We start from the raw sequence: 17617 nt of genomic DNA, 5'->3' as shown, positions 1-17617 counted from the left end.
AAATGGCGACTGGACAGCGCAGTGGGTACTGTGCAGGCCAAGTCCCCAGCGCGGGAGCCCCAGGCAGGGAAGGGGCTGCCTGGCCCGGGGAGGTGGCAGGTGGCCCGGGGCATCTTGGCACAGTGCCTGAGCAGGGCCTCCCGGGTCCTCCTGAGGTGGCATGGGTGCCCTGCAAGACACACCAGCCGTCCCCAAAGAGGAGCTGCCACAGCTGGACGGAGGGGCCGAGCCCAGGGACAGGGCCTGCGCCATTCCTCTGGGAGCCCTGCCAGCTGTCCCTTGGCTGTAGCCAAGATCCGTTTCCAGTAACCCAGGCCTGGGTGCCAGCAAACCCCGGCTCTGATGCTCTAGCAGGGTCACATCCGCCCTGGGGTGGGAGTGGGAAGCCCAGATGGGGACATGCAGGCTATGGGGGAGGGGACCCTCACCCAGGAGGGCCGGGGTGGGGATGTCAGCTCTGGGACCCAAAGGACTAATGCTGTGTCTGTCCCTGAGTAACAGGGACCCAGCCCAGAGACCTAGCCAGTGGGGGTGAAGAGCGGTCAAGACTGAGGTGGCCTTGGTCAAGAGCCCCCTGAGCTGCTGCCAGTGTTGTGCTGGCCCCTGAGCTACAGTGTGCCCCCTGCCCCCTCCATGCCCCGCCCCTCCATGCCCCGCCCCTCCATGCCCCGCCCCTCCATGCCCCGCCCCTCCACGCCACGCCCCTCCACGCCACGCCCCTCCACGCCACGCCCCTCCACGCCACGCCCCTCCACGCCACGCCACGCCCCACGGCACCATCTTCCCACTGGGAAGCCAGGAGTCTGACAGAATAGGGAGTCAGGAGAGCAGCAGGGAGGGGACTTGGGAATCGGGCACCTGGGTGCTGGCAGAGCCACACCTGGTGGGAAACCAGCCAGACTCTCAGAATTGCCACCTGCCTCTGCTGCCCAGTGGTCATCTCAGGATCTGCATGTTGACCAACAACTTCTGAAGCTGTGTGTCCTGGGGAGGTTGCACAGCCTCTCTGTGAAATCATGACAGAACCTAACACAAGGACTGTGACATGGGCAGCCAGGCGTATAATAACGGAGACATTCTGTTGAGTATGCGGGCCAGGATCATGACCGGTGGGTGAGGGTGTATGCCTCTGTGCTCGGCTAGTTTCAAGTGGACTCTTGCCCAGGGCTTGGAGGCGGCACGGGCTCCCCCGTCTGACCCAAGTGCAGTGCACCGGACTCCATTCTTAATAACATCTTTTATTGATTTTGCAAGAGAAAAAAATAGACATTTATTTTCCAGTTAATGCCTCCACAGCTCCTTTCCTGCCCCTGCATTGCAGGGTGCACACGTCGGTTGTGAGACCCACCGGGTCCTGGCAGCCAGTGTGCAGCGTCTCCCGTGCCTGGGGCGGGATGGGGGACCCCTTCAGGGCAATGGCACTGTCTGGGTGACCAGCCCGGCTCGGGGGACACCTCTCTCGAGTGGGAGCGGGAGGCCGGGCGGGCTCGGCACATCTGGAGCTGCGGGAGGAGCGGCCGGAGCTGGCGATGATGGATCTTCTCCGGGGAAGCGGTTCCTACCTCCACATCAGCCGAGCTCCCAATGCAAAACGCATCCGCGTGGCCCTGCGCGCCGGCTGCGGAGCCCACAAAGCTGGCCGCGGCTGCGCAGGAACGCGCGGGAGAACCGCACCGCGCAGGCCGGGCCGGGCGCCAGGAAGGCAGCGGATTGACATGGGAACGAGAAAGGACCCACCACGGGAACCAATTAGGTGCCTATCTGAGCTGGCTACAGGGATGGGAACAGCCGCGGGGGCTCCGCTCGGCCGGGGGCAGGCACCCATCCAGGCGCGACCACCCGGGAGGGAGGAGGGCGAGGTCTGGGAGCCTCCCTGTCACTCCAGGGGCCGACAGCGCCACAGGCAGGGATGGGCAGGAAGAGGCCAGGGGTCAGAGGGCAGGGCCAGGGCAGGGAGCAGCCAGGCCAAGTTCAAGTTCAAGGGGGAGGTGCTGCGCCAGGCCCCAGGGTGGTGGTCCTCACTCCCCCAGGCCATGTCCAGAGCCCTGGTGTGCCCAGCTCCCCCTTTCCCTCAGCAGGACACACGCCACGGCCAGTCCTGTCCCAGGCTCTGCAAGAGGCCAGAGGTCCTGCAGGCTCACCCCTGAAGGGCTGGGGGACCCTGGATACACAAGGGGACAGTGGCAGTCTGGGCAGACCTTGAGGGGCCGACAACCTCACCCTGTAGGCTCCGCCAGCTCCCAGTGGGGCGGGCATGCAGGGGGTGGGGCCACCACAGCTGGGCTGGCCTCCTCCGGGGCACCTATGCATGGAGGGGCTAGGGTTGAGGCCTGGCCTCCCCTCAACCCTGTCCTGGCCTAAGAAGCTGGACAGACGGACCGGACGGACACCCCGCACACTGCACCCGGGAGTGAGGCAGGGTCAGTGGGTCTGAGTGGTCATGGGCCATGGTCAGCGGGTCCGGGTGGTCACGGGCCAGACTTGCTGGAGAGGCAAAGCAGGTGTCCCTGACTCTCTGCAGCAGCCCGCGTTGCAGGGCACTGCCACCCTCCGCAGCGGCAGCCTGTCCCCCAGTGGTTTCCAGGGCTGTCACCCCAGAGTCTCCTGTCCCTCTGTGCTGGGTTCTCCAGCCTCGGGATCCTGGCTGGTGACACTGAGGGCGGGGCTCCGCACGTCAGCACCGCCACCGCCTGGCTGGCTCCTTCTCACTTATGCAGGTTTTGGGGCGCAGAGCTGTGGAAGCAGAGCACAGAGGGGCGGTGTCCCCAGCTTCACACCTCGGGTGTCCCACACCCCGGGGAGGCCCCACCACGGGGCTGCCCTCCAGGTCCTGAGGCCCGGCCCGCCTGCAGCTCCAGCAGGCCAGTCCTCCGCGCCCCAGGGCAGGGGAACCTGTCCCCACAAGGCTTCCTCTGCCCTTGACTTCTCCCCTCTGCACAGGGCTGCGGGTTAGGTCCCTGTCTCCCTCCGGGTGCCGGGCGCCGGAGGTGTGCAGTGCTCATGGGTGTGGGGTGCCAGCCCCTCCCTGGCGCGTTCTGGGGGGACACTCTGGGCAGACGGTGGCTGACCTGGGTCGGCCGCGCTCGGCTTCCTTCTGCAGCTGGTGACGGCCTGGTTGTCGTTTGTCATCTGGACGTCCTGGTCCTCTGCCTGGTTACTGTGCGGAGGAGGAGGCAGCAGGTCCCCTGGGGCCCGGGGCCGAGTGTCCCAACCATCCATCCTCGTTAGGGCCGCAGGGAGAGGGGCGGGGGCCAGGGACACACCTGATGGCCGTGTGCTTCTCCTGGTGACAGATGTCCGTGTCCTCGGTGAAGAGGATGGTGTGGTAGGGCACCGTGGGCTCGCACGTCGGCAGGATGCCCCCGACCAGGTGGCTCACCATGGCCAGGACCCCATTGTACACCAACAGGTCGTCCACCAGGAGCTGGGCAGGGACAGGGGATGAGGGACCCGCTGTCCCACACTGTCCCCACAGAGCCCCACTGAGGCTTCTGAAGCCGGTGTCACTAGCCAGGGCCCCTGTGTGCCTGGACTGTGACTCCAGATCTCCACCCCCACAGGAGAGGCTGCAGGGGACTCGGAGGAGGGGACAGCACCCAGTAGAGAGCCCCAGACACAGTGGGGCTGGTGGGGTCTCTGGCCCCTGTGCCCGCTGTCCTGTCCCTGTGGGGCTCTGGGGAGCCCCTGGCAGAAAGCCTGCTTTTCAGTGTCGGGTGACGAGCCAGATCATCTCAGGGGGGTGAAGGCCTGGCTGGTGGCCAGTGTCCCTGCCTCTGGGACCAGGCCCCGTGTCTAAGGTGGCCACGGAGGGAGGCACATCAAGGGGCAACACACGATCAGAGCCGGCAGCCTGATCCCCAGTGAGCGCCATCACCCCGAGCCCAGCTGGCGGGACTCACACCAAACTCCTTCACCCCGCGATGCGGCGTCTTGGCGTAGTTCCACAGCTTGATCATGGACACGGTGGTGGGCAGGTCAAAGATCACATACACGCGGTTCACCTGGGGGAGCGGCCGGTGAGAGGCGCTCAGCTGGGCGGCTGCCCGGGCTATGGCTGGGCTTGGCGGTGCCCGAGGAGGCCCCTGCCCCCAGAGGCCTGCAGTCCACCCGCCTCCTCCGCTGCCCATCTTGAGTCAGGCCACGTGTGGCTGTGTTTGCAACAAACCGCTGAGCTGGCTCTTGCAGGGCCTCCTTCCTGGGCTGGTGGCCCGCATCTACATCCCGGCAGAGCCTGGTGGCCCTCATCTATGTACGGGCAGAACCTCGGGCCTCCCCAGATGGGCCCAGAAATGGTACAGGCTCCCTGGGCCAGGACCCCTTTGTCCTTTCCCCAGGTCAGGGCCACCCAGCAGGCGTCTCTGGAGCTCCTGGGCAGGGAGGGAGGGGCTGCCGGGTCAGTGGCAGGATGCGGCCAGGCGACCCCGACCTTCCCCTGCCCACCCAGCAGCCACTCTCAGGATCAAATAAGGACGTCAGGGTCCCCGGCCGGCAGCACTCAGGAGGACGTGGGGCTGGCTGTGGGGGACAAAGGTCCACGGGGTCCTGCCCCTCAGTGCCCGAGGCTCCAGCAGACACAGCGGGAGAGGTGGCCTGACACCAGGTGTGGCACCCACTTGCTGGCCACGTCCCATGTGCAACGGCAGGCGGGGGCTGAGGGGCTCTCGAGGGGCTGGCCACTGGGCCCATGTGGGGTGGCTTTGGAGGACATCAGCATGGCACTGCTGCCACCACTCCCTGTGGCAATCTGAGAGGACAATGTCCCCTTGCCTCCCACCCGGTCATATGGGTGGAAAAGGGACAGTGGCCAGGGACCCATGGCTGCCCGAGACCCCGCCCCTGTGCCCTGGGTGCTCCTGGCCCTGGGGAGGGGTGCGAACCCACGCCCATCCCGGGCTCCCTCGTCCCTCCACTACCACTGACAGGTGGAGAAGCCACCTCCAGGCGTCCTGTCAGGCCCGGGAGCTGGGAACAGTCCTGGCCAGAAGGCTGACCAGGCGGTTTGGGGACAGAGAGGATGGGGTCCAGAGGATCAAGTGCCCTGAGGGTCAGGGAGGCGCAGGAGCACCTGGGGGGGGGGCTGGGGAGGGGCAGAGGAGGGGCGGAGACCAGGACCAGCGGAGGCCGCACCCTCCGTCCTGCCCTGGGGCCCGATCCTCCTGGTGCCCCTCTGCCAGCTCCCAGGCCTGCTGCTGTGTCCCGAGTCCAAGACACCAAGCTCCCCACCAGCCCCGCGTGCTGACCCACCAGGCCGGGCAGGATGGGCGCCAGCCACATGTGCCGGCCGTCGCTGGTGTCGTTCACTTGGTCCACCAGCTTGTCCGGCGTCCGCACGTCCCCGCTCACGCCCTCCAGCGAGTTCACGCTGTCGGGGAAGGCCGCGATGTCTGAGGAGGCGGCTAAGCTGCCGTAACACGGGGTTGGGCCTGTGCTCGGGCGACAGCTAAGTGACCCGGGGGGTGGCTGTGGGGAGGGGCTGGGGCTGCCGGAAAGGGGGCCGCAGGACTGCGGGGCCGGAGCAGCCCAGATGCAGCTGTTGGGACAGAGGGACTGGGCGATGGTGGGTTCTGCCTCGGCCTGTGAGGGCCCCTGGGGACGGTCCCCTGGCCACCCCCCCGACACTGTGGAGCTGCAGACCCGGCTTCCCTCCTGGGCTCTACCACTGACCAGGCAAGCCAGGGCAGGCGTGGACCCAGGCCTGAGTTGGCCTGCGGGTGTCGGGGCCGTGTGCAGAGGCTGGTCCCACAGAGGCGGGCAGCTCAGTGGTCAGGGGCTGGCTTTAGAGCCAGGCTCACTGGCTGTGTGACCTGAGGCAAATTACTCAGTCTCTGTGTGTCTGGGTGGGGGGTCCTGAGGAGAACTGGAAGGGTGCTGGGGACAAGGGCAGCAGACAGGGAGGTTCAGCGTCACCACTGTGCTGGGCCCCGGGCCTGGCAGGGCCGGTTTCTCCAGAGCAGTCACAGACTGGCCCTCCTTTAGCCCCAGTGCGGGCGGTTCTCTGGGACGGGGCTGTGGTGGGGCCTGTCCCCACCCACCTGGCCACAGGGCTCTGGTCTGCGGACCCCTGCCACGGGCCCGGCTGCCTTTGGGAAGGATACTGCTCTCCGACAGGGGGATCCGCTCTCCGCGCTCGTCGTACAGCTCCAGCCCCGTGAGCCCGATGTAGTAGGGGTCGCCCCAGCTGGTCAGCAGCTGGAACTGGAAGATGACTGGACATCTCACTAAGGAAAGCAGCCAAGAGGCAGCACAGCAGGGTTCGGGGTGTGCGTCCGGGAGGCTGGGACGCCATCAAGGTCTGTGTGGCCTCTGTCCAGGGGCAGGCAGGGTGCGGAAGCTGTGGCCCCAGCTTGTCCCCTGGTGCTGAGCGGCACCCCCACGCCTCTGGCCTCAGTCTCCCTGGTTGTGGGATGACGAGCACAGAGCACCTGTCCCCTCCTGTCCCTTTTGGGTGCCCGGGGTGAGGGGCAGTGGCTGGACAGCACAGGGCGGGACGCCCAGGGCAGGTGGCCTCTACTGCTAGTCCCGTGCACAGAGCGACGGACGGGGGCCATCCAGCCCTCCTCACCCTGCTTCCCTATGGCTCCCCGACCCCAGGCACAGGAGGGTGGCTCCCGGTGACGGCCCAGCCAGAGCAGCCCGGGAGGGCAGGGGGACCTACGGGCTTGGGGGCGGGCGGCCTGGCTCCGGCCCCGCTGAGCCTGGTTCCCACTGCTGTGGGGCCAAGTGTGTCCAGGCAGCGAGTTCGGCTGCCTCTGGCCGGGTTCCAAGGCCAGTCCAGGGTCCAGCCCCGGGTCGCTTTCTGCTGCTCGAGCCCCTCCCAGCTGGGTCCCCAGCCTCCTGCCACCTCAGGGGACCTGCAGCCAGTGTGGCTGTCCTGTCCCTGCAGTGCCCACCTGCCAGAGGGCGGGGAGTCCTGCCCGGGAGCTGGGGGGAGGGGGAGGGGGAGGGGGAGGGGGAGGGGAGGACGAGGGCACAAGGGCAGGATACAGCCGCAGGGCATCAGCGGGGCCTCGTAGTCCATGCTGGCGCGCTCCGTGGTCCTCGTGCTGAGCCTGGCAAACCACACCGCACCGTGAGGAAGACCCCAGTGGCCAGCACCCCGGCCAGCCGCCGTCCAGGACGGTCCCGCGTGTCCTGCACTCCCACCTCCCAGGGGAGACTGTCCCCTATTCAAGGTGGCGTGTGGCTCGGCCAAGGGCAGGGCCACCCCAGCAGCTGCGCCCCTGGCTCCTTGGCTCAGTGGGCAAGAGGCCAGCATGAAGTCAGTGTGGGGCTGGCCGGGAGCCCTGCTCCAGGAGCGTCTCCTGACACAGACTCCAAACGCCCCAGGAGCAGGCACCGTCGTCCTGGGCTGAGGACCCTGGAACCCAGAGGTGACGTGCTCAGGGCCACGCAGCTGTGGGTGGCAGAGGCAGGAAGTTCAGCTGCCCCTCTCCTGCCTCCCCTGGACAAGCAGGGGCCACCCTGTGCCGAGCGCTGGGCAGGACCCAGGGAGACGTCTGGGAGGGGACCTGGGCAGGACGGGCAGAGGGCAGGTCCCACCTCTGGGGCGCAGGCTGGCAGGGCCCGGGCACCAGTTCCAGGCCTGCGGCTGCTGGGTGCCCCCCCACCTCCCACCCACTGGGTCCTCTCTGCCCCCTGCAGGGCCGCCCTGCCCAGGCCTGGCCGTCTCCCTTTCAAGGCAACGCTACCATGAAGTGACTGTCCCCAGCCACAGGCCCAAGCCACGATGGGTGCTGAGGAGGGAACCGGGGACTGAGCCTGGCCACGGGCGCTGGGCTCAGGGGCCAGGAGCAAACTGAGCGTGGCCTTCACAGATGGCCTTGAGCTCAGCGCAGCTGAGATGGGCGACGTCCCAGTGGGTCCACGAACTGCGTGGCCCGTGTCCTCCTGAATCTTCCTAACCCTGAGCCCAGAAGCCAGGGGACAGCCCCCGCACTGGCTGCGGGCATCTCGGATGGGCAGCTGTGGCCTCTTCCCAGCAGGACGCGCGGCGAGGCATTTAAAGCCGTCAGCCCTGCAGCCTGGAAACCCAGCGCCCCCAGACAGGGATGTCCCCAGACAGGGACGTCCGCAGACGGACAGCACAGCCCCCGGCTTCTGGGAGGCTCAGCTGAGCTTCAGAAAAAACGGCCAAGCGTCGCGTGAGATCATGTTTCAAGACCCTGCAGGACGCGCTCCAGAGCGAGCGGGCCGGCGGTGGTGGGTGTCCCCGGCCCTCACCTCCTGGCCGGCTGTGGCCGCGGCTGAGCCTGCAGGTGGTCCACAAAGAGGATTTCTTGAGCAAAATCGAAGTGGCAGTTGCCTGGCCCCTTCCGGAGGAGGAAGCCCTCGGGGGGTGACACACACAAGCCGTCCAGGGACACGTGGGCGATTTTGGCCTGGGGGACAAAGACAACCTGAAGCTGGGAGCCTGTGGGGACAGGTGCATGCTGGCGGCCAGCGGCTCTGGACATGGGCCACAGCTGGGCACGGCCCTTCCCCTACACCAGTCCCCAGCTGGGGCCTGCCCAGTGTCCCTTGGCCCACCCTATGCCAGGCCCTGGGCACGGGGCGCTGGAGGACAGATGGGTGACACCCTGCTGCTGCACCCAGAGACGTGCTCTCTGGTCCCCAAGTACACGTGACTTGGCCACGGTGCCATCCAGGGCACTGCTGCAGTGGCCTGCACTGGCATGGGCACGGGTGGGGGACGGCCACCATGCAGTGGTGCCGGTGGCTGAGCCTCCCCAGGCTCGCTCCCCTCAGCTGCCAGGTGGGCACGGCGAGGAGTTCAGGGGTGTGACGTGCCCACAATGCCCGGCACGACGTACCCATCAGGTGGCCTGGGCTGCCATCCCCACAGCCCTGGGCAGGCGACCCTGGGTCAGGAGAGGCCCCTCCCGGTCCCTCCAGTGCTGAGCCCGTCTTCTGCAGGCTCTCGCTGCCTGGCAGTGACCCTGGCTGTTCTGGGTCCCTCCTGATGGCAGAGACCCCAGCGGGCCCCACTCTACCTGCCTCGGGGCCTGTACGCAGTAGGTGCATACTAAGAGCTTGCTGAGGGTGTGGATTGGGTCAACACATCCCCTGGCTCTGGACCAGAATTCTCCAGCTAAATGCGCAGATCCGCCAGCCACTCTCCGGTCCCCCCTGGCAGAGTGGGAGGCGGCTGGGGCCAGGGGCCCACGCCAGCACCCGCTGCTGACCACGGGGTCTGGAAGCCGGTCCCCTCCCACCCCAGGCCTGGGGGTGCAGCTGCTGGAATCTCCTTTTGGGAGACGCAAAGAGGAGGGAGAAGGGGGGAGCCCTGCCTGGTCTCAGGGACAGTGCCCAGGCCCCTTGTCTGCGCCAGGCACTCCCAGGGTGACCTGCGTGTGCAGCAGAGGGCCTCCGCGGCCGCCTGGGCGCCTGGGGCCTGCCTGGGTCTCCCTGTCCTCTGCTGCCCTCAGGCCGATCCCCAGCCTGGCCTCAGAGCTGCAGGACCTGTGGGACCACCAGACCCTGGTCTGCTGGCTGGTCTCTGGGAGGGACCTGTCCTCTGGCTTGGGGCCAGCAGGACGGAGGCCTGCATCTCCTCCTGGGCAGGGTGAATCCGGGAGCAGAACTGGTCCGAGCCCTGGGAAGCCCCATGTCCACTCCCCGGGAAGCGCCGCCGACTTCCCTGGCTGCAGTGACCCGTCCTCTCTGCCCTCCTCTGACCGTCTGTTGTTCATGGGGGGGAGGCAGAGCTGTGTGCCCTCCCCGCAGGAGCCCACGGCCGGCCTGCCACCCACAGCTGGGGTGTCCCCTGGGGTCGGGGAGGGACTGGAGTCATACGGTCTGTCCCTCTGCAGCTGGGACCTGCCCCTCATGGGACATGGCCCCGTGGCCACTTGTGCCAAGGCTGGGGGCCGACCTGGGGGCAGGGTCTCGGGTCCAGTTTCCTGGGGAAGCCGGCAGAAGCTCACGGGGAGGGACCATGATCTGCTCAGGGGGACCCAAAGGCCCAAAGGTCAGCCTGAGGTGCTGACCCTGTTCTTGTATCATAGAGACAGGGTCTGGCTGCGTTGCTGAGGGCCTCGCCAAGGTGCTGAGGCGGCTTTGAACTCGGGGTCCTCCTGCCTCAGCCTCCTGAGCGGCTAGGCTCACGGGCGTGCGTCCCTGGGCCTGGCGGGGAGCCCGTCTTCGGGGGCCAGAGCATCTGGCTTGTCCAACGTGCTGAACCTGAGAGGCGCTACCCAGAAACGGGGCCGCGTGGAGGGTTTGTGCCTCCTGCCCCAGGAGCCCTTGCCCCAGAGGGCACAGCTGGCTCAGCACCAGCCGTGCCAGGAGGGCCAGGCTGCCACCCCAGCCTAGTGACCACGCCCCTGCAGGGTCCATGGGAGAAGGTGCGTGGCCTGGCACATGGTGGGGACCCAGATCTGGGGACCACAGGACTGAGGTCGAGTCCTGGCCTTGCCAACTGTAGTGTGGTAAGGGGACGCGCCCTGCCCAAGGCAGATGGCAGCCCCTGCACTGTCCTCCAGCCGAGGGAGAGCAGGACACACACTGGTCAGGGCAGGGCCGAGGTTCAGCCCCGGGCCTCTCTGCACTGCTGTCTTTTGGAACCTGACAGCTTTGTGCCACGGGAGGGTGACTGTCCACCTGTTCAGTCACCTCAGGTCGGACGGCCTGTGGAAAGGGGCTCCTGTTGCACCTTCCCTTGCCCCAGAACCCTTGCGTTTTCACCCACAGCATGAGAACAGTGCGGAAGTCAGGCCCTGTGGGCTCCTACTCTGACTTGGACAGGGAGCCTCGCTGTGTGACCTGGGGCAAGAGACTGAACCTCTCTGAACTTCAGTTTAACACCCTGGGAGACAGCATTAACAGCTGTCCCAGAGCCTGGGGTAAGGATCTAACACGGGAAGCCCCAGCATAGGCCTGGTCCTGGGGCTCAGTGGACATCAGGGCCATAACCGTTCACTGTGAATGGCGGCCAGGCCTGCTGAGCCCTCACCTCAGCAGGAGAAAGGAGGCCCCGCTGTTCCCGAGGCTGCCCTGGGCTCCTGGCTGCAGCTGCTGTCTGCAGGGCGAAGCAGCAGTCCTGCTCTCCCTGGAGGCCACCCCAGCTCCATTTGGAAAGTTCTGGAGGATTTATGACCCTCCCCCTGGGGGGGGGCAGCCATTCATCAAGCGCCGGCCCCTGGCAGTGGGCTGAGCACGGCCGGCTGCGGCTTACCCCTCGGTAGGTGTCCTCGGGAGATTTATTGTAGTTCCAGAACCGCAGGCCCGCGATGCTCTCGGCTCTGTCGAAGCGGATGGTGACCACGTGGTCCAGCCCCGGCGAGAAGGGGACCAGCCACATGTGCTCGTCCTCCATGGTGATGTTGACTCCGTCGATCAACCTGCAGCAACGGGATGGGGGCAGGTGGGCGGCCAGCGGGGGGCTGAGCCCTCCTCTGCACCCTGCCTGGCCCTGGCCCAGCCGGACGGGCTCCTGGGTGAGGGGGGACAGCGGAGCCCAGCAGTGAGGCGTCACCGTCATCTATGACCTTAGATGAAACAATTTTTAATATCTTCATATTCACTGATTTGCTTATTTTTAAATGTGCTGAGGCTGGAACCCAGGGCCTCACACACGGGGTCAAGCGCTCTGTCCCTGAGCCCCAGAGGGAATTTCAAAAACAGAAAAAATAAGCCAAAGCAGCCCGTACCGTGCAGGGCACAGAACAGCAAGCACCACGGTTTAAAACAACAAGGGAGCGCGTGTCGTCTCCAGATCCCGGAGCAGCAACCCCATTCCTGGGGGTTGTTTTTTTTTTCTTAAAGAGGACAAGAGGCACCCTCCATCTTCCTGAGCCCCCCAGCCCACCCGGGTCCCTGTGACCTTGGGGCTGCTGCGCTGGGGACAGGCCCAGGCTGCCACTGTGTCTCCTGGATTTGAAAATAAACTTATTTTTTCTTTTACATTTTAAAGTTGGGGTTTGGAATAAATCTCGCACTCTAAGTGTGCATCCAAGGAGGTGGTTTTTTTTCTCTAAAAGGCTGTTATTAAGTTGATGGATGGCGTGTCGTGCGACTGCTGGCATTTAGAGCTGAGGAGACGCAGCCGCGACGCTGGGTGTGGGGGGCTGAGCTGACGCAGGACGGCCACCCGAGAACCTTCTATTTCCTTCCCAAAGCAATTATTTGCGTGTCCTAGAAATCGGAAACCACTGCCCAAGTCTGAAGAACCAGAAGACGGAGTCGGGGGGCTTCCAGAGACCCTCGGGGGCTTAAATGAGTCCCCAGCTCTGTCCTTGATCAGGCCTGGGAAGGGGCGGGCTCAACCCAGTGGCAAGAGCACCCTGGTGGCCCAGCTCCGGTCTCTAGGTACCGTTCTCCAGCACAGGGACACCGCCAGGTGGCGCCTAGGACCAGACCCACCCAAGAGGAGCCGGGGACGTCCTGTCGCAGGAGGAAGCAGGGTGCTCTCAGGGGTGGCGGGGCGGGGGCTCAGCAGAGGGCTCACCTGGCACGAGCAAGGCCTTGGTCCCGCCCGAACCACGAAAATGAGGCCAATAAAAATACAAGTAAATAAGCACATGGGCTCGGGAGTCCTCGGGGTCCCTCGGTGTCCAGAAGGGGACAACCTGACAGTAGTGAGGACAGACACGGTGGACGGTTGAAACCCTCCACAGCCGGCTGACACGTGGGTCTGGATGCTCAGAGCACCCAGTCTTTAGGGAAAGCCTGCTGTTCTGAAACTGCTAGGAAAACGTGGGGAAGACGCACCCGCCCGAGGTTTCCTCTGACTCGTGCCGAGTCACCAGGAGCTGGGGCCACAGTCACTCCAGGAAACGAGAGAGACAGAGGACGGGAGGCAGAACCCCAGTCTCCCCGCCCCATACATGAAGGGACCAGGTGCTGAGCGAGACTGGCTGCTGGCCTTGGGGCAGCTGGACGGGCAGCCAGGGGGACAGTCAGGGGGACAGCCAGGCGGATGTCCCCACGGCACACACAGTAACGCCGCTTGGCCGTCTTGCCCCTGTGACCACCTGCACCTGACCGGTCTCCAGGACTAATTAACAGTCTGCCAGAGACGCAGGGACCCGGGAACGGGCTCAGGACCCCACGGAGAGGTAAGGTCCAGGCACTGGCAGGCAGGAAACTGGCTCCTGCCCCTGGTGACTGCAGGAGAAGAGGACGAAGACAGAGGGACCTGGGGATGACAGGGAGCGGGGGAGACCAGCTGGATGAACCACAGGGTCCGGGTGGGGACCACCGGCCAGGAGCCAGCCCACAGGCCCAGGTGGCGGGGATCTGGAGGTCCGAGTGGCCCAGGGCCGTCAGTGCCAGCAGAGGACGGCCGGGAACAACGGCCACTCCACAGAGAAGCAAGCAGGAGCCACGATGACCCCACGCTCGCTGGCTCTGGCCAGGCCTGGGATGCCGCTGTTCCCAAGGGACAGTCCCCTCCTGGCCCCATTCTGCCGACAAGGAGCCCAGGCAGGTGGCCTCGCTCAGGGGCGGGGCTCGGAGCCTGGCTCCCCTGGGCCTGTGTCCAAGTCACCACGGCCCCTCAGCGAGCCTGACCACCTCTGGCCACTGACTGACCTCTCGGTATCCGTTTCCCATCTGCAAAGGCAGCAGTGACAGTGACAGTCTGTACCATCCTAAGTCAGGACTTAACTGCACGAAGGCCTGTGCCCCTCGGCTCATCCTGTGCTCCCCTGGGAAGCACCCAGACGGCAGCTCCCACATTAGTTACCGCATCGTCATCGCTGTCATTACTGAGGTGGCAGAGGGCAGAGGTGGCACCTCAAGTGTTCCTCAGCTCCCCGCTGCTCCAGGCAGCGCCTGGGGTGACGAGCAGGCGCTGGCCTGTGGCACGCAGGTTCCCCTGGGGGGATGGGGCCTTCGAGGCTGGGCCCTCCTGGACCTGACCTGCCGCTGGCTCACGCAGTCTGACGCGGGTGGGGCAAAGTGGGGCTGTGGCCGCCTGTGGCGTCTTCCCAGGCCCCAGTCACCACCGCCAGCTGCTGCCTGAGACACGGACCCGGCAGGTCCGCAGACAGCCCCGGCTCCAGTCCTGCCCACCCCTCCCAGCTGGGTGGCCCTGGGAGCGCCCCCTCCCTTTCTGAGCCCCAGTTTTCCTGCAAGCACAGGACCCCAGAGGCATGGTGGCTCTGGGGAGGTGACATGGGGACGCTCGGGGATGTCTGAAGCCTAACATGCAGAACAGGCTCCGGGACGGCTGCTGACCCAGTTGGCGGGGGCCGGGGGCACTTACTTGTCCAGGGTGCGCGAGTCCCCCGTGTACTCAGGGAGGTCATTCAGGTCCCTGGGGCAGGCGGAGACCTGGCGCAGGAGGATGGGCAGGGCCTGGCCGTCTTTGCCCACCACCTCCAGGCCGGTGAGCCCCAGGTAATGCGGGTCCCCCCAGGAGGCTGTGAAATTCAGCCGAAGGCCTGCAACAGGGAGAAGAGTGGCCATCAACGCCTGAGGCTCCGGGGGAGGGTCAAGGGTGGAGATGATGGGAAGGGGATGCCCTGAGCTGCCCCAGGTGGCCACTCTGAGCCAGACGGGCCCCGTCCTTTCCTTGGGCCCAAGAGAGGTGTGCGGCTGCCCATGCTGTTCGGTCCACCGGCTTTCCCCGTGGGGCTTCTTCGTGGGCCAGGGGCCTCCCAGTAGCCCATACCTCTAGTCCCCTCTTCTACCTCAGGGCCTTTGCACATGCTGCTCCTGGCCTTGGAACTCACATGGCCCAGGTAACTTGTGCTCGCCCCTCAGGTCCAGCCCACTTCCTCTTGCCATCTTGGGCCAAGCCAGGCCTTCCCCACTGGCCTGCCCCACTGTGTGCTCCTCTTCCAAGCCCTGGTGGGCCCCTGGGGTCTCGAGATCACTTGGTACATATCCACCTGGCTGCCAGAGGTCTTTCTGGACCATGGGATCGTGTCCCAGTGAGGCAGTGACTTAGGGAAATTGACATTTTATGCAACTTGGCCACTTGAAGGATCCACGCGGCTTCGGGATAAAGGAAGTGACCTCTGGTGACGCCACTATCCTCTTGCCCTGTCCCACCCCGACTCCATCAGAGACCGTCAGACGTGCCCTAGCCCTGGGGTGGCACAGAGCAGGTGACTCACTGGCTTGCCCAGAAAGCTCCCGAGGAAGCTCTTGGTCACGCCCTGGCAGGGACCTGCTCAGAGGAGGGACTGGACGCCCAGGAGGACACAGCGCCCCGCGGCCAGGCTGTGCCCAGCCTCCCTCAGCCTGGCGTGCTCCCCAGGCCCTGCTGCTCCCCAGCATGGCTTCTGTGACTCAGCCCTCAGACTCTTCTGCCCCAAGGTGCCAAGGTCCCCTGGTCACCTCGGGGCCACCTGCGGCCAGCCCGGCACCGGGCACGTCAGTTCTCACCCTGCTGGGCTGCGAGAGGCGACCGTTCCCCTGCCCCCGTCCCTGCCCCTTTACAATGTGGCTCTGCAGAGCCTGCTGCCCCCTGCATCCAGGCCGCGGGACCTGCTGGCCATCAGGCAGGACCGACAGGGGCGGGGGCACAGGTGCTCTGTCCCCGGGTCCTCAAGCCTGCCCTGTAGAGGGCCAGCCCAGCCCAGTCACTGTCTCGCTGGCCACCAGCTGGGCCCGGGGGAGTCGGCCTGGCCCACTCAGCTGCTGGTCCCGTGCTGGGTGGTCAGCTGAGGATGACGGCCCAGGAAGGCCACGGAATCAGGAGCAAATCAGACCAGACAGACGGTGGCTGTGTTAAGCAACTAGATTTCGGGTTTGTTTGTTCCACAGCAAAAGTTGACAGACTCTTCTCCTGGGTCTATGTTCCAAGGTCACCTTCTGAGAGGCCTTTCCTGAACCATGTCACTCTCTACACCCCTCACCCTGAGGGGCTTGGTGATAACACTGCCTGCAGCGTAAGCTAGGTTTACTCACGAGCTCATTTCCACTAGTCTCCCCAATTCAAACGGAGGCCCCCTGGGGCCAGGACTTGGTTTTGCTCATTATCCGCAGAGCCTAGAACAGTGCCTGACAAATACATGCTCAATAAATATTTATTAAAAAAACCTCTAGATTGATTGAAAAGTAGATATTCAGTATCTGCTAGCAAATGAGGCCACGTACAACTCCCGGGTCTCACTAAATTCAGAGTGAAAAGTAAATAAATATCTATTGATCATCGACAATGAACCAGGTCCTGGTTTGGGCAGGGACTCGCTCCAGCGAGATCTCAGAGGGACTTTCACTCTGGCAAAGATCATCAACACCTAACAAAAACAAATGCACAGCTCCTCGGCTGATCGTGGCTCAGAAAACTAAAGGGCAGTGGGCTCACCAGAGGGAGAGACAGTGGGGTGGTCAGGAAGGAGAGCTGGGGCTGAGGCCTGGGTGGAGGAGGAGATCTGCTGTGTTTGCATTTCTGGAACATTCTAGGCTGAGAGGAGGACAGAGAGGACCCACAACTGGAAGTAGGCAGCCAGGGGCGAGCGGAGGAGGACGAGACGAAGCTGGGCAGGGGCCAGATCTCAGGAGGCAGCTTGGATGTCCCTGGCCTTGCTAGGGGCTCCTGAGGGGTCACACTTAAGGCAAGGGCGGGTGACTGGTCTGTCTGGCATCTTAGGAAGCTGTCCAGTGGGCCTGGCCGGGAGACCAGCGGGGAGGGGGCTGGGGCCGAGGACGTCCTGGGCTGGGTGGCCTCCTGCGGCAGACGGAGCCCAGCACTCTCCAGGGCCTGGGGTGGAAGGGAGGGCAAGCAACCTCTGGTCCACATGAGGAAGGCTGGGGACAGAGAGGGGTGGCTCTGGACTAGAGGGACATCTGGGGAGGAACAGCGCCTCCCCCTGCGAGACCCCAGAGCCTGGCTGGCCTTCCTGCTGCCTCCGGCTGGCCAGGTGCCCGCAGTGCAGTCCGCCCGGGCTGCTCTGGCCGCCGCCGCTCTGCTTCTGAGCGCAGAGCCCCACTCCTCATCCATCCTCCTCGGTGTATCAATTAGTATTTATACAAATGGAAATTAATTTTGCTTTTCTCTCCGTGTTTCAACCCTCTCTGCTGCTTTCCTATTTATCGCTGCTGATATTTGCCAAACTTCCAAAATTAGTGTCGTTTGCAAATTAGCAAGTCACACATTCCCTTTCAAGCCATTAATAGGATTTGGCCGTATTTTCCAACCCAATACGTCCCGTCCCCCAGGTCCCTTTATTAAAGTGCGCGCTTTGCACAGACGGGCAAGGCCGGCTGAGGGTTCAGAGCCTCAGAGAGGAGTTCAGAGGTCCCCGGCCTCGACGCAAATGGCCAGGTACGTGGCCAGCGGCCTTCCCGTGAGGACAGAGGCAGAGGAACCCCACTGTCCTGGCCACCAAGGTCTCTGGGCTCCGCCGGGCCCGCCCACGGTGCTGCTCTGCCATCTCCGGGAAAGGCCAGGGGCCGCGTTCAGAGACACCAGCAGAGGAAGGGGACAGTGGCTGCTCAGCCTGGCCAGTGCCCCTGCCCTCCTCCCTCCTCTGCCTAGGCCACCCCCTGGTCTCCCCCAGGGGGCCCTGCAGGGCTCAGTCCCTGCTGCGTGGGCAGCTCGGGGCGGGGCTGTGGGCCGAGCCTGGCCAATCCCTGCCCTCGTCGCCCACCCCTCCCTCCCCATGGCGAGCCACGTGATTGGCTTATGGGTGGGCACGTGACCAGCTGGACCCAGAGGCTTAAC

General features: G+C 65.1%; 1 protein-coding gene across 6 annotated transcripts in view; it reads right to left on the bottom strand.

Annotated features, from left to right (window-relative positions):
- Positions 1-1222: 1222 nt before the first annotated feature.
- Positions 1223-17617, bottom strand: part of Katnip (katanin interacting protein) — a 142270-nt gene continuing 125875 nt past the window's right edge. For 5 of the 6 annotated variants that reach the window (XM_076840194.2, XM_076840192.2, XM_076840196.2 and 2 more), the window contains 10 exons: positions 14207-14384; positions 11174-11339; positions 8221-8378; positions 6985-7049; positions 6096-6206; positions 5245-5384; positions 3900-4001; positions 3264-3424; positions 3069-3157; positions 1223-2733 (listed from right to left, as the gene is read on the bottom strand). In XM_076840194.2, the coding sequence (XP_076696309.2) occupies positions 2675-2733; positions 3069-3157; positions 3264-3424; positions 3900-4001; positions 5245-5384; positions 6096-6206; positions 6985-7049; positions 8221-8378; positions 11174-11339; positions 14207-14384 (1229 nt within the window). In that variant the 3' untranslated portion in view covers positions 1223-2674. Of the gene's footprint in view, positions 2734-3068; positions 3158-3263; positions 3425-3899; positions 4002-5244; positions 5385-6032; positions 6207-6984; positions 7050-8220; positions 8379-11173; positions 11340-14206; positions 14385-17617 lie in introns of those variants that run through there. The other variant, XM_076840197.2, reaches the window with a different exon arrangement.

Source organism: Callospermophilus lateralis, chromosome 19, assembly GCF_048772815.1.
Source record: "Callospermophilus lateralis isolate mCalLat2 chromosome 19, mCalLat2.hap1, whole genome shotgun sequence".
NCBI lineage: Eukaryota > Metazoa > Chordata > Mammalia > Rodentia > Sciuridae > Callospermophilus > Callospermophilus lateralis.
Note: the sequence above shows the minus strand (reverse complement) of the source record. Positions and strands in the feature narration are given on the sequence as shown.